Consider the following 12,200-nt stretch of genomic DNA (forward strand, 5'->3'; position numbering starts at 1 on the left):
GAGGGTGAATTGGGTAGTCTGAAGGTGGGGAGGTCGAGCGAGGAAAAAGTTGCGGCGGTCGATGGCGGAACGTGACGTCGGCCGCTGGCGAGAATCCAGTCGTTACTCCGCATTTTCTCCCGCCACGTCGCGTTCACCTTCGCGGGGTTTCTCGACGGGGTTATGGTTATGCGTGGATGCTGATTCCAGCGTGGGTTTAGATTGGTTTTTTTTTGTTATGAGATATGGTGATGATTAGGTATGAGGCTGTCCCTGATGTTCGTCCTGATTATAGACTGATGAAAGATGCGCCAGAATGCAATAAACAATATTCCAATCACCTCACCATGTCGCGCCCTTTTCCCTACGCTTTCATCTCCTGTCCCTGCGCCAACACCCCCGTTCCGGACCCGGCCAAGAAGCGGAGATCGAGAGACTCGCCGCAGAAATCCAACCCGGACAAACCCAAGAAGCCTCTCCTGCTCCCGGACGACGATGAAGATGAACAGACCTTCGACCCTCGGTCTCCGCGCGCCAATTTCTCCCTATACCCCCCGGAACAGCTGCTCTACTGCGAGGACTGCCATCAGATCAAATGTCCGCGATGCATAACGGAGGAGATTGTGTGCTGGTATTGTCCGAACTGTCTGTTCGAGACGCCCAGTAGCATGGTTCGGAGTGAGGGGAATCGGTACGTTAACAGAATACACAAAGTGTGCGGGCATGGGATGGCTAATGCGATGTTCAGATGCGCTCGCAATTGCTTCAATTGCCCGATCTGCACCGCTCCCTTGGCAGTCAACACCCTCGAAAACGTCGTGACCGGCGGCACCAGCCAACAAGGCCCCTGGGTGCTGTCGTGCGGATACTGCATGTGGTCGACCCTGGATATCGGCATCAAGTTCGACAAGCCCACCAACATTCGCACCCAACTGTCCAAGATGACCGACGCCACGCCCTCTCGCTCGAGACAGATGTCCCGGACGTTCGGGGACCTCAAATCCCCTCTCTCCACCTACTCTTCCATCGACGAGGCATTCCTACCGCCGGGAGAGAGCAAGCCCGACGACCCCCTGGACCAGCCCAGCGCCCCCCTCAACCCCGACGCCCGATTCAACGCCCTCAAGAACTTCTACAAGAACCAAATCTCCGCGACATCTTCCTCACCCACCGACCCCCTGGGCATGGACTTTGGAGCCGGATTCTCCTCCCCCGGGGCCCTCAACCGCATCATGTCCCTCTACACCTCATCCTCCCGACTCAGCAGCCTCTACGGCGGCGCCAACAAGAAGCCCAAAACCAAACCGCCCGTCATGCGCGAAGCCCTCACCCCCGGCGAAGGCCTCAAGGTCCCCTCCTCGGACGCAGAAGACGCACTGATCCACCGCATGGCGTCCCCAGACTGCGGCTGGGACGGACTGGCATCCCTGGAACAACGGGCCTTTCAATCCCCGGACGCCCGGTTCGTAGACGACCTCCTCCCGCTCCCTGTCCTACTTCGCACGAAACGGTCCAAACGATGCAAGTCGTGCAAGCACATCCTCGTCAAACCGGAACTGAAGCCGCAGTCCACGCGGTTCCGCATCCGCCTCATCGCCCTCAGCTACATTCCCCTGCCGACGTTACGGCCGCTGAACCCGGGCCCCCAACCCGCTGTGACCGTTCCACCGACCCCCACGGTACCAGGTTCCACGACGAACCCGAACCTAGACGCCCTGTCCCCGCTGCGACCCATCCAGCTGCTCCTCACCCTCAAGAATCACATGTTCGATCCCGTCCGCGTCACCCTCGCCACGCCCTCCGTCACCCCCGGTCGCGTGGCCTCCAAAGTGACAATCCTCTGTCCCCAGTTCGACATTGGCGCCAACAGCGACGTATGGGACGAAGCGCTCCAGGGCGCGTCAGCAACCAACACCAACACCACCACCAACACCGCGACCCCTGCCACCGCCACCACCAGTACCTCCGACCCGCGAGGTTCCCGATCCGGCGGCCTCGGGGTCTACGAGAAAGTCGCAGAAGCCGGCAAAGTGTGGGACAAGGGACGGAACTGGACGACGGTGGTCTTGGAAGTCGTACCGGGGACCTTACCGGGGGGGATCAAACGGAACCCGAAGAAATATCCCGCCAATGAACTAGAAGACACCACCAAAACCAACAACAACAACGACGACGACGAAGAGAACTCCAACTCCGACAGTGACAGTGACAGCAGCGTAGCCCTAGACTGGAGCGGCCAAACCTCCGATCCGAACCAACAACTCCAGCCGGATGAAGACGTCCTGGAGATCCCGGTCTTCGTGCATATGGAATGGGACTCGGATAATCAGATTGATCAGGAACAGGGCGTGGGACGGGGATCGAGTTCCGATACGGTGAAGAGGGAATTGGCGTATTGGATGGTCTTGGGGGTGGGGAGGATTCTGAGAGAGGTGGTGTAGTTGTGATGTTGTTTTTGTTGGGTTGTGTAGATTGGATAGTGATACCTTCTTTCTTATTTTACTTCCTTGTTTTACTTGAAAGAAGTAGATACATACATAGTTACACATAAAACATACTCATACCCATACTGACACCTGTATAAGATAGCATACAGAGATCTCTGCAAATAGACATACATATCGAACGAGACTAGAATAGACCATGACACATATTGTATTATCTGCTTTTAATTCATTCATACCAGAGAAAAAAAAAGTCCAAAGTAGAAACCCCTCCTCTGTCCTCTCTCTATCCCCTCCCTCCCCCTCCCCCATCATCACCAAAGAAGAAGAAAAATAAGAAATATATCTCGACATTCGTTTCTTTTGTTTTCCCCTAATCCTATCCTACCAGACAATGATCCTTTTTTATTCCATCCCTTCATAGAGAAAGATTGTTGAAAAATGACAGGATGTGACAATGACGGACGACATAATTTCACTTGAACCCCGCGTACACACATACATACACCCTATTTCTGACCGAACCGAACCGAACCAGACCAAACCAGACCATCCCAGACGAACCGAAACCGAAACCTGACCAGAACCTCACTGTCTCAACCACAGAGCGACAAAGGTGACGGTGGACATCAACATGCATATAATAAAATCAAGGATTTTAAGAAGAAGAAGAAGAAGGGGTATGCTTGTCGACGTCCCGGGCCATGGTGAAGAAAATTGAAAAGAGTAAGGTGGGAAGGGTGAAAAATCAGGTCAAATCAAATTTTGTCTTGTCTTGTCACATTTGTCACTGTCAACAAAAAAAAATAAAAAATTGATCTAGTAGTCGGCACCACCCTGGGGGAATTCAAAGACAACAGCACGGCCAGTCAACCGACGGTAGACCTCGCCGTAGGCATCCAGGCGGTGGTCAACACCACCACGCTCCTTCTCGTCCAGGATGACCTTGAGGGTCTTGGAGCCGTCCTCCTTGGTGCGGGTACGCTTGCCGACGATCTCGACGGGGTAGACGAGGTCGGTGAGGATGGCGTCGTGGACAGCAGTCAGGGTGCGGGAACGAGGACGCTTCTGCTTCTGGTTGGAACGGGAGTTGGCGGAGCGCTTGGGGCGGGGCAGGATGCGGCGCTGAGCAACGAAGAGGACGTGGCGGTCGGAGAACTTCTTCTCGAGCTCACGGGTCAGACTAGATTTTCGTTAGTATGCTCCATGCCTATGTACTCCACATTGTGTCCGGTGGAGTGGAGGGTGGTCTCCGGGTAGTCGTACCGCTGCTGGATCTTGTGGAAGCCCTGGAGGAGAGGGACAGGGACGAAGATGATGACTGCCTTCTTGCCGTGGCCGACCTCGACCTGTGAAATAGGTAGTCAATATCAAATTGCGCACAATTCGAATGTTTTTGTTCGCGCGACAGATCAGTGTCGGTGAATGCCAATTCGTTCCTCCTCATGCCATATACCAAGTACACACACACACACACACACACACACACACACATGTATGTCCTTGGTATACTGGATAACCGCACAATTCATCCACCAATATTCCGCATCCAAATCGCCTCCCTTCGTCATGCACAACCGACATCTGATCTGTACGCAGACAAAAAAACCATAATCCTTACCTCACGGGCAGAGACAAACTGCAGGGGCCTGAGGGTGGCCTTCAGGTCCTGTGTGTTGCTCTCGAGGTCGAAGAGAGCACCGGCGATCGCGGTCTCCAGCTCGGAGGGGTTCTGCCTCGACGGCGAGTTGATGGCGATCTTGTTGATAGCAGCCATGATTGCAGACGAGCGACGGGTAGCTGGCTGTGCTGCGGATGCTGCCTTCTGTCGTGAGGTTGGTTGTCGAGGTTGGTGGTTGAACGGAGATCTCACACTGAACGTCCCCAATTTGCGCTTGGGTCGGCTGTGGGATCGGAGGCTCGGCCTCTCGCTTAGCGGGCGGCCGTAGTCCGCTTTGGGTCTAGTTAGGGGATGTCCGGTCCCGTGACCCGGCTGCCCTTTTGATCACCAACTATATCTCATATCAGGAACTTATTACGGTCACTCCCTACAGCGACAGAACCTCGTAATGCAATCCGAATTGTCAAGGATCTATGACTATGCCCGGCACCGCTCCTGCGGTCTTCTGTACAACGCTCCATTCCTTCCTCGCCGTATTAACTCTGCATAGTCATGGAAACAATTGAATAGGGAGAATATCACAACAAAACACTCGAGACGCCGGAAATGAGATAGCTCAAGCCGCAAGACAGTCTGATCCGAGCGGTCGGATTCGTCCGCCGCAGGATAATCCCGTGTGATCAGCCTGATATTGTATCGGAACAGTAAAGAAAGATTCAAAAGGCACGACCAAAGCTCATGAAACGCTGCAAAACAATCTGAAATTAGCAGGCACACCCTTCCTTGGCCGTGGCAGGACCGCGCTCCCCCAGGTTGACTCGCGAGTCTTCGGCCGGACGACCGCTGCCCAGGCTAGTCTGGCCCGTGCCAGCACCACCTGCTCGTCCACTCTTCAGGCTGCTCTCCGGGATAGCGTTGGCAATCGCCGTAAACACCTCCACAACATTCGTGCCCGTCTTGGCGCTAGTTTCGAAGAACAGCAGACCCTCTTCCTCCGCGTAGGCGCTAGCTTCCCGTGTAGGTACCTTCCGAGCATCTGCGGAAGTGACATCTTGCCCTTCCTGAGTTTCTCCGGCAGTTTCGTCGCCCTCCGCCGCAGCTGACTCGCCCTCAGCCTCAGCGGGCGTCTCCCCGGCCGCATCGTTCCCGTCGTTTGTCAGATCCAGCTTGTTGCCGACCAGGGCGATCACAATACCGGGACTAGCTTGTCGCTGAAGTTCCGCAACCCAGTGTTTCGCCTTGGTGAGGGAGGACGGTTTGGTGACATCGTAGACCACCAGCGCCGCCTGGGCGTTACGGTAGTACATGGGAGCGAGCGAGGCGAAGCGCTCCTGACCGGCGGTATCCCAGATTTCGAACTTGATGGTCCGCGTAGGCAGGGAACATTTTTGGGTAAGGAAGGCAGCTGGGCAGAAACAATGACATCAGCCTCGGAGATACGGCCACATGCGGGACACCAGCAGACGGCAAGAATTTCCCCCCCCCCCCCCGAGCAAGCAGGGGGATCCGCATTCGCCACAATCGGACGCTTACCTCCAATGGTCGGCTCTTTGTTCTCTTGGAAATCGTTGTTGACAAATCGCAGCACCAGCGAGGACTATCATCAGCCATCAGCCATTGCGTTCATGGTCAGTTCTCCCCCCGGTTACTCAGGTACCACCCGGAGGTCAGAGCAAGGAAAGTGCCGAGGTCATTCGTACCTTTCCCACAGCCGCTTCGCCCAAAAGTACCAGCTTGACGCTGCTACTCGGCTTGGGGGTATTTGTGCTAGTTGATTCAGACATGGCTCGAGAGCCCAACGGAGGCGATAATGGTATGCGATCAGGTCGTCTTGCAGGAAAGCCCACACTAGGGGGATGAGAATCAATCTAAAGGATGATTTCAGCTCGCAAAGGGCGGCACGGGCTGGGCGATACAGAGGGCAACGCTCGGGGTAGCCTGAAGGAAGACGTAAGCCAGAAACACGAGGGACTCTTTTGAGGGGGGGACCGGATTAGAGCAGGGGTAATGTGACGGCAGGAACGTGGAGAGAAAACGGACAAATGAGAGGCACGGATACTACGCACCAGGACCAAGCGAAATGGCGGTGGACAAGATGGTGATGAGAGAGGAGAGAGCGAGACCGAGAGAGAGATGCTCCGGCCCAGGTAGATGCGCAGTGAGGCGGAGGGTTGAGTAGATGACGGCGCGAGGCCCGACTGGGTTAGCGCGGCCAGGGCGGGCGGGCAGTCACGGGATGTTCCCGCATCGCCGAACAAGGCAAAATCACACCTCAGGTACCCGACTGATTCATTGTGGCTAGCGGAGATGGCACCGGCTGGGGGGTTTAGGGCTGTTTGGTGTTCATGTCTGGTGATTGTGAGGTATCCCGCTCGACAAGTACATCCATCCGAGTACATACATCCATTTTCTGAAACAAGCAACGCTGTCCGTGATGGTCGTCAGTACCCCGTGACACCGGCTGTCGATACCCATCGACCGGCTCCAACGCAGACCCCCCCAACTGTTAGGCCTCACTATCGCGGAAAAAAGCGACAGATCATCTTTTCCCCAAAGTATTCATCCCATGATTGGTAGGCAAGCGATCTAGCCCAACTCAACCAGGATTTCCCAAGGTGCATATCTATAGGTCGCAAGCAGGCACGGGGTAAACAACAAAGACCGACAGCATGCCATGGCGTCCAAGCATGACGTGCCAATGGGCCCCAACGGCCATTGATCGCCGCCAGACAGTTGGAAAGGCCTCCCCAATGGTATCTAGTCGTGTCACGGAGCCAACGTTGCACGACATGATTTGTGCAGACCCGGTGGCTGCCCAAAAAAGAAGCACATGCAAGCCGTTCGAAGTTCTTGATTCTCGACCAGGATCCACCCAGATAATGCTAGCCGCCGGCAAATCAGATTGAAGACGTCTGTGGGCTCCCGTCAAACAACCCTGAAGACAATCACGGTTAGATGTCATCGTTTCGGTGACTCGTCCGGATGTCAATCCAGTGGTGTACAAGGGGATTTGTCGACCCGTCTGAGGCTGGGGTTTCAAAGGCACGCCGACTTTGCATTCTCAAAATGGTGCTTTTTTTTCTCAGTAGTGTACACATACGCGCAAACACATACACAAATTGTCCAGCTAGACAAACGAAATGGTAGGAACAAACAATAAGAAAAATTAGAAGAATCCAGAATCAAGTCCAGCACACAGTGTATTATGAAGCAAAAGGTGATGAAAAAAAAGTGATCGAGGTAATTGACCGCGAGGTCGGAAATTCTAGTCTGTCTTGGTATCAATCCATGTATCCCAAATCAAAAAACCCCATCCGTCTATACCAAACGCCCGTATCAAAGCAGACCAAGTAGAAACAACAACAACAAAGCTCGACAAATCACTTTTGGTGGAACAGGTCATCGACCTGAGCTGGTTCGTGTCGGCGGATTAAATGCGTATGAAGGTAAATGGTGGATCGAAGAAGAATGTAGTGGCCGTGTCGCTCCATGATCAAGTCGACGACGGAAAAGGCGTGATTAGAAAAGATGTAGAAACCGAAACCAGAGGCGGCCAGGAAAGAATCGCAGGAAGGGCAGGAAATAGTAGTGGTACAGGGAACTGTGATTCGCTGTTAGTTGGGAATCCGAGCCCGGGGAAAGCTGGGTCCAAACAACGTACAAGCTCGACTTCATAGCAGTCACGTCAAATTCCAGGAGCCATGCGCCAGTTGCAAGTCACAAATAACTTTTCGCTCGAGAGAACAATAGAACAGCAGCATGTGGTTGGCAGATGTCTCAAGGGTTTCATCGGGTCGTGGGCGGCGGCGGTGGTGCACCCGGCTTCTTGACCCCGGTAGTGTCGTAAGCTCCTCGTCCCATGTTGAAGGCCGAGAGGTCTCGCAATATCATCGCAGATTCTGAGCGAATGGCCATGGTCAGATACCGAAGGGAGATTTTGGAAGGAATGCAATGGAATGAAGGTAGGAAGATATAGAGAAGGCGAGGACGGATGTTTTGAAGGGAAGTGTTTCAAGCTTGAAGGAGTACTCACAGGAAGATTAAATAAACACACGGCACCTCCCCCCCAAAAGAAAATCAATAATAAATAAAACGAGCTCGATTATTATTGCGACTGTGCGTCGTGTTGATAGATCGTGTGTAGCGACTAGCGAGGTACCCAAACGATTCCCGGCAGCGAACAGGCGGTATCGATGCTGCTGCAGCTGCAGGTGAGATCGGAAGTGCGATCCTTATTAAGGCGCACAAGTCTGACACTGGGTTGGGAACCAGACAGGGTGATGTAGGTCGCGGCAAGCGTAGGTAGATCTGAGTAGGGCAGGAATGCGACGTCTCGAAGTACCAAGAACAAGAAATGGGCTTGTAAGAATGAGGAAGGGTGGAGTCCGTGAACCCAGTCGACAGGTCGCTTTTATTTTGTTTTTCTCTCAGGCACTCCTGCGGTGGGTTTTTCTGTCCTTTCTTTTTTTATTTCTTATTCTGCCCTGGGGATGTTTCCAGAGTGTAGCAAACCCGCGGGAAAAGTACGCAGGGACGTGCAGGGCAATAGTATTGCTGAGATCTGATCAAGAACCACCGACCAAGGACACGGAGGCGACTAATGCAGCCCGCAAGGAGGTGATCCTGGAAAGGAGGCCACGGAAGTGAGCTCCGTCTAATCCGGTAAAAACAAAAACCAAGCTAGACTGGACGTATCGCAAGGGAGGATGGAACGCGGCCTGGTAACGTCACAGCGAGGAGGATCGGGGATAGAGCCGAGGGAGGGCGAGGAGGGAATGGGCGAAAGTACGTAGGGAGGCAGACGAGAGAGGAGTTGGGAGGAGGAAGGGCGAGGTTAATTGATTTTAGGAATGGATGGATTGAAGAATTTAGTAGCCAGATGGTTGAAGGGGGCCCATCGCATAGATATATACTAGTTGACTAGACCTTCTTCACTCTGACGGACTGGGTCTTTTTTATTTTCTTTTGGATGGTTTTTTAAGATTGGGTGATCTGTTCCAACCGGACTGGGACAGAAAAGAACCTAAAGTTCTGGGAAGGTTAGAAAATAAAAATAAAAATGAAATAAAAATCAGAATAAAGGTTAGATACTAGATAGACCAACTCCCAAGTACCTGTTAACCAGGAAAGTCATGTAAAAATAAAAAAGTGGGCAACAAAAAACCCCCCCCCCCTCCCCCAAGAGAGGCTAGAAAGCGGCCAGAATGAACGGAGCAATAATGGAATCATAGTAATACAGCGCCAGCGAGATGGAAATTCGAGAGGGCAAAAATAAAAACAAAATACACATAGTAGGTAATAATAATCGTCGAGCAACAGCTCTCTTGAGCATAGCTAGGCGGCTCTCCCGTCCCGAAGGTAAGGTACCATACATAGGTAGGCGAAAGAGTGGGTGCGATCCATTTTCCCCCTTTCTTTTTCTTTTCTTAGGGGTTTCTGGGCCCAGTCACCAACGTCGTGACGGCTTTCCGGGATAGTCAGTACCTACAGAATCGCAGCTAAGGCTAAGGATGGTATTTTTTTCCCTCTTTGCCCCCATCCCTTTGCTTCTTTGTCTATCCCGTAGGAAAGTTGCCTCATGTTCTGTTCCCTCCCGACCGGTCACTCAATGGCTCCGTCCGCTCTCCGTCAGCTGGGAATCTCCCGGTGATGGCTGATTCCAGACACGGGTTCATCTCGGAAATTGTAGGGAAACCACAGGAAGAGCCGTCAAATCCGTAACGGAAGTGACTTAGACTGTTTCTGAAAAAATTCATCGATCATGGCCTAGTTCGGAGGAGGAGCCTAGGGACTCCGGCTAAGGTACTGTACGGTGTAAATCCATCCGTAATGGCGTCGGGAATCTAGCCACACTCCCAGTCACCAGTCCCCAGTTCACCACCACCCATCGCGGCGGCGACCACCACCACGTCCACCACACCAATGTAGAAAAAGGAAATCCCAAGGAAGAAATTTGGAGGTCCCACTGCCGATACCTCCTGGTGGAAGATACGGAGTACATCAGTCAGAAGCTAAGAACCGATTTCTCGGTCACGACGGGCACCTCTGGTGCAGGTGGGTGGGGAAAGGCAGCCGCTCAAAGGATCCCGCGGATGGATCCGAATCCAGCACCAATGGATCCGCTGGGGCTTGTCTTGATGCTCTCTCGCGTGGTGTTGGGGGGGTCAGGCCCAGAGTCAGGGGCCCCTGGATGGGGAGACTTGTTTCCCGGAAACCCTACTTGTCCTAAATTCCATGAATGCGTGGTGCTTTTGCGCAGGGTGACCCCATGCTGATGGCTGCTGGTTGGATTTTCGTCTTCGCTTTTTGTCTTTCTTTCATTGCTTTTTCTTCCTTTCTTTTTCCTGATCATCGATGAAACGGGGGTCTCTGAATTTTTGGGCTGGATCTATTCGGTGCCAATGGTGGCAGCTCACTTGCTGACTGGTCGGGAGCTTGCCCCCAACGCGGCTAGCCATCCTGGGAGAGCCGGAGTACCTGCATAGCCGCACTTATCTATCGGGCTCGACTACTGTACGATCGAGAAGATCGAACTTTGATCACGCATCTAATTGCTTGATAGGATCATAGGTCAGGTCCAGCGCCCCCCGGCTATGACTTTAATTATCCTGGGCTGGGAGACAGGTACCTTAGTCCCTGCTTGCCAAAGGTCCCGGGGATGGTCCCTGAATGGGTGACGGAGACGAGCTGTTCCTTTCACCAGAAATCACATGGGTCAGCAGGCTTCAACCCTATGGAGGGTGGACACCTCCGGGGATACGGAGAGCCAGGTTCAGAACCAATCCAGAAGCTTTCCGTCCGGTAGTTAGTCACCTGCTGCCCTTTAGCCTGGAGGTAGTTTCGGGAGACTATCGCGGCCACGATCACTGTTTATTGATTCGATGGCCTCCCCTAGCCAGGTCCACCCTTCTCCTGGTTGCTTCATGTCAGCGACAGGGAGATTAGCCCCCGTTTCTGTCACCTTTGGCGCTCGTTTGGGCTGCGCCTCTGGGCATACAGGTCGACTGGCAGGAGACCACTGTGGCTGTCTTTGCTTTTTTCATGTTCCCGTCATCTCTTTCTCCCGCCGAGCGGGCTCTGGACTTCTTTTCCGCGTCTTGGAGATGGTTCTTCTGCGCTCTTTTCCTTGGTCACCGGGGAAATCGGCTGGCTGAAAGGGGCAGTGGGGCCCCCTAAGAACGATCCATGATCCGGCAAATCCACCGCTACCCGCCTCCGTTACGTATTATGTGCGACTTGCATTCTTCTCGCGCGCTTCTAGTCCTTCTAGCGTCTCGCCCTGCCTGTTCGTCCCCGCGACCGCGGATGGAGCTGCCAGCACCCCCAGCCAGCGCGCCAGTTCGCCATTCTGCCGTCCTACGATCGCGGACTACCAGACCTAGTCCTCATAGCAAACGATAGGCGCAATGGATCCGGGACCGGATGACTTTGCCAGTCCAAAATAGGATGTTGGACATCTGCCCCAGCGCGGGATTCTGGGGGGTGACATCTCCTAGCTCTGCTCTAGCCGTCTAGCTGCCTCAGGTAAGCACACTTGCGAAAATGTGGCTGGAAAGTACAAATTACCCTGTCGCTTGTCGACTGTCGTACCAGTATGGACTAAATTATTCGACTCCACTCCATCCCACTACATCATTCTTACACTGCTATTCCTGACATTCGCCACAATGGGGCAAAGCAACGCGGAATTCTAGACTTGCCGACACGTTGCCAACCCTCTTCTCCGTGGGTGCTTCCTCTTCTACAACACTCCGTACTCCGTAACTAATGGATAATGGAGTGACGTCTCGTCGATCACCACGACGCCCGGGTTTACATTAAGTCAATCGATACGAGGTCCGACAGCGCCAAGCGCCGCATGTACCGGGATTCGCCAAAACATGGGGGTTCCTTGCTAGGCTGGCGCGGACGCGTGTGTACTGTTTCAATCCAAGCGATGGATGGAAGCTAGTTGTGATACGTGCTTTATCTCGGTTTGAGATGTCTGATTCTTATCTATGGTGCCGTCCTCCGTACTTTCGCTCTTCTTTCAGGTCGCAGCCAATGGCAGCGATCAATTGGATGGACATAGTTGGCCTTTTCGTCTCTGGTCGAATGATGTGTTGTCGGGGTTGGGATAGCATCAGATTCCGAGACATGATACCATCCAATGGCAT

The 12,200-nt window shown here is 53.5% G+C and overlaps 5 protein-coding genes across 5 annotated transcripts; 1 reads left to right on the forward strand and 4 right to left on the reverse strand.

Annotated features, from left to right (window-relative positions):
• The first annotated feature begins 150 nt into the window (after window positions 1–150).
• BO80DRAFT_405301 (putative dynactin Arp1 p62 subunit RO2) lies at window positions 151–2,502 on the forward strand. Its single transcript, XM_025717712.1, has 3 exons — window positions 151–238; window positions 295–670; window positions 728–2,502. The coding sequence occupies exons 2-3, from the start codon at window positions 327–329 to the stop codon at window positions 2,418–2,420; spliced, it is 2,037 nt and encodes a 678-aa protein (XP_025575936.1). The 5' UTR covers window positions 151–238; window positions 295–326; the 3' UTR covers window positions 2,421–2,502.
• Window positions 2,503–3,117: 615 nt separating this feature from the next.
• BO80DRAFT_424446 (40S ribosomal protein eS7) lies at window positions 3,118–4,258 on the reverse strand. The gene is made up of 3 exons (XM_025719291.1): window positions 4,045–4,258; window positions 3,690–3,772; window positions 3,118–3,606 (listed from the first exon to the last, which is right to left on the reverse strand). Exons 1-3 carry the CDS (start codon window positions 4,198–4,200, stop codon window positions 3,243–3,245), a joined length of 603 nt encoding a protein of 200 aa, XP_025575937.1. The 5' UTR covers window positions 4,201–4,258; the 3' UTR covers window positions 3,118–3,242.
• A 168-nt stretch (window positions 4,259–4,426) lies between these two features.
• BO80DRAFT_52386 (Rab family GTPase) lies at window positions 4,427–6,213 on the reverse strand. Its single transcript, XM_025724565.1, has 4 exons — window positions 6,085–6,213; window positions 5,745–5,982; window positions 5,578–5,641; window positions 4,427–5,449 (listed from the first exon to the last, which is right to left on the reverse strand). The coding sequence occupies exons 2-4, from the start codon at window positions 5,826–5,828 to the stop codon at window positions 4,809–4,811; spliced, it is 789 nt and encodes a 262-aa protein (XP_025575938.1). The 5' UTR covers window positions 5,829–5,982; window positions 6,085–6,213; the 3' UTR covers window positions 4,427–4,808.
• On the reverse strand, window positions 5,581–6,555 carry BO80DRAFT_52409 (uncharacterized protein). The gene is made up of 2 exons (XM_025724566.1): window positions 5,745–6,555; window positions 5,581–5,641 (listed from the first exon to the last, which is right to left on the reverse strand). Exon 1 carries the CDS (start codon window positions 6,441–6,443, stop codon window positions 5,913–5,915), a length of 531 nt encoding a protein of 176 aa, XP_025575939.1. The 5' UTR covers window positions 6,444–6,555; the 3' UTR covers window positions 5,581–5,641; window positions 5,745–5,912.
• An 869-nt stretch (window positions 6,556–7,424) lies between these two features.
• Window positions 7,425–7,959, reverse strand: BO80DRAFT_444308 (uncharacterized protein; the record flags this gene model as incomplete). Its single annotated transcript, XM_025721421.1, has 2 exons — window positions 7,425–7,645; window positions 7,863–7,959. 2 exons carry the CDS (start codon window positions 7,957–7,959, stop codon window positions 7,425–7,427), a joined length of 318 nt encoding a protein of 105 aa, XP_025575940.1.
• Window positions 7,960–12,200: the final 4,241 nt, after the last annotated feature.

Source organism: Aspergillus ibericus, assembly GCF_003184845.1.
Source record: "Aspergillus ibericus CBS 121593 unplaced genomic scaffold BO80scaffold_16, whole genome shotgun sequence".
NCBI classification, from domain to species: Eukaryota; Fungi; Ascomycota; class Eurotiomycetes; order Eurotiales; family Aspergillaceae; genus Aspergillus; species Aspergillus ibericus.

Excerpts from the sequence above, each read along its gene's own strand:
- BO80DRAFT_405301 (XM_025717712.1), top strand. The coding sequence starts at position 327 with ATGTCGCGCCCTTTTCCCTACGCTTTCATCTCCTGTCCCTGCGCCAAC. Across the intron at positions 671-727 it reads GTTCGGAGTGAGGGGAATCG|ATGCGCTCGCAATTGCTTCA; the intron begins GTACGTTAACAG and ends TGCGATGTTCAG.
- BO80DRAFT_424446 (XM_025719291.1), bottom strand. The coding sequence starts at position 4,200 with ATGGCTGCTATCAACAAGATCGCCATCAACTCGCCGTCGAGGCAGAAC. Across the intron at positions 3,773-4,044 it reads AGTTTGTCTCTGCCCGTGAG|GTCGAGGTCGGCCACGGCAA; the intron begins GTAAGGATTATG and ends CCTATTTCACAG. Across the intron at positions 3,607-3,689 it reads TTCCACAAGATCCAGCAGCG|TCTGACCCGTGAGCTCGAGA; the intron begins GTACGACTACCC and ends ACGAAAATCTAG.
- BO80DRAFT_52386 (XM_025724565.1), bottom strand. The coding sequence starts at position 5,828 with ATGTCTGAATCAACTAGCACAAATACCCCCAAGCCGAGTAGCAGCGTC. Across the intron at positions 5,642-5,744 it reads GCGAAGCGGCTGTGGGAAAG|TCCTCGCTGGTGCTGCGATT; the intron begins GTACGAATGACC and ends GGCTGATGATAG. Across the intron at positions 5,450-5,577 it reads CAAAGAGCCGACCATTGGAG|CTGCCTTCCTTACCCAAAAA; the intron begins GTAAGCGTCCGA and ends GTTTCTGCCCAG.
- BO80DRAFT_52409 (XM_025724566.1), bottom strand. The coding sequence starts at position 6,443 with ATGTACTCGGATGGATGTACTTGTCGAGCGGGATACCTCACAATCACC.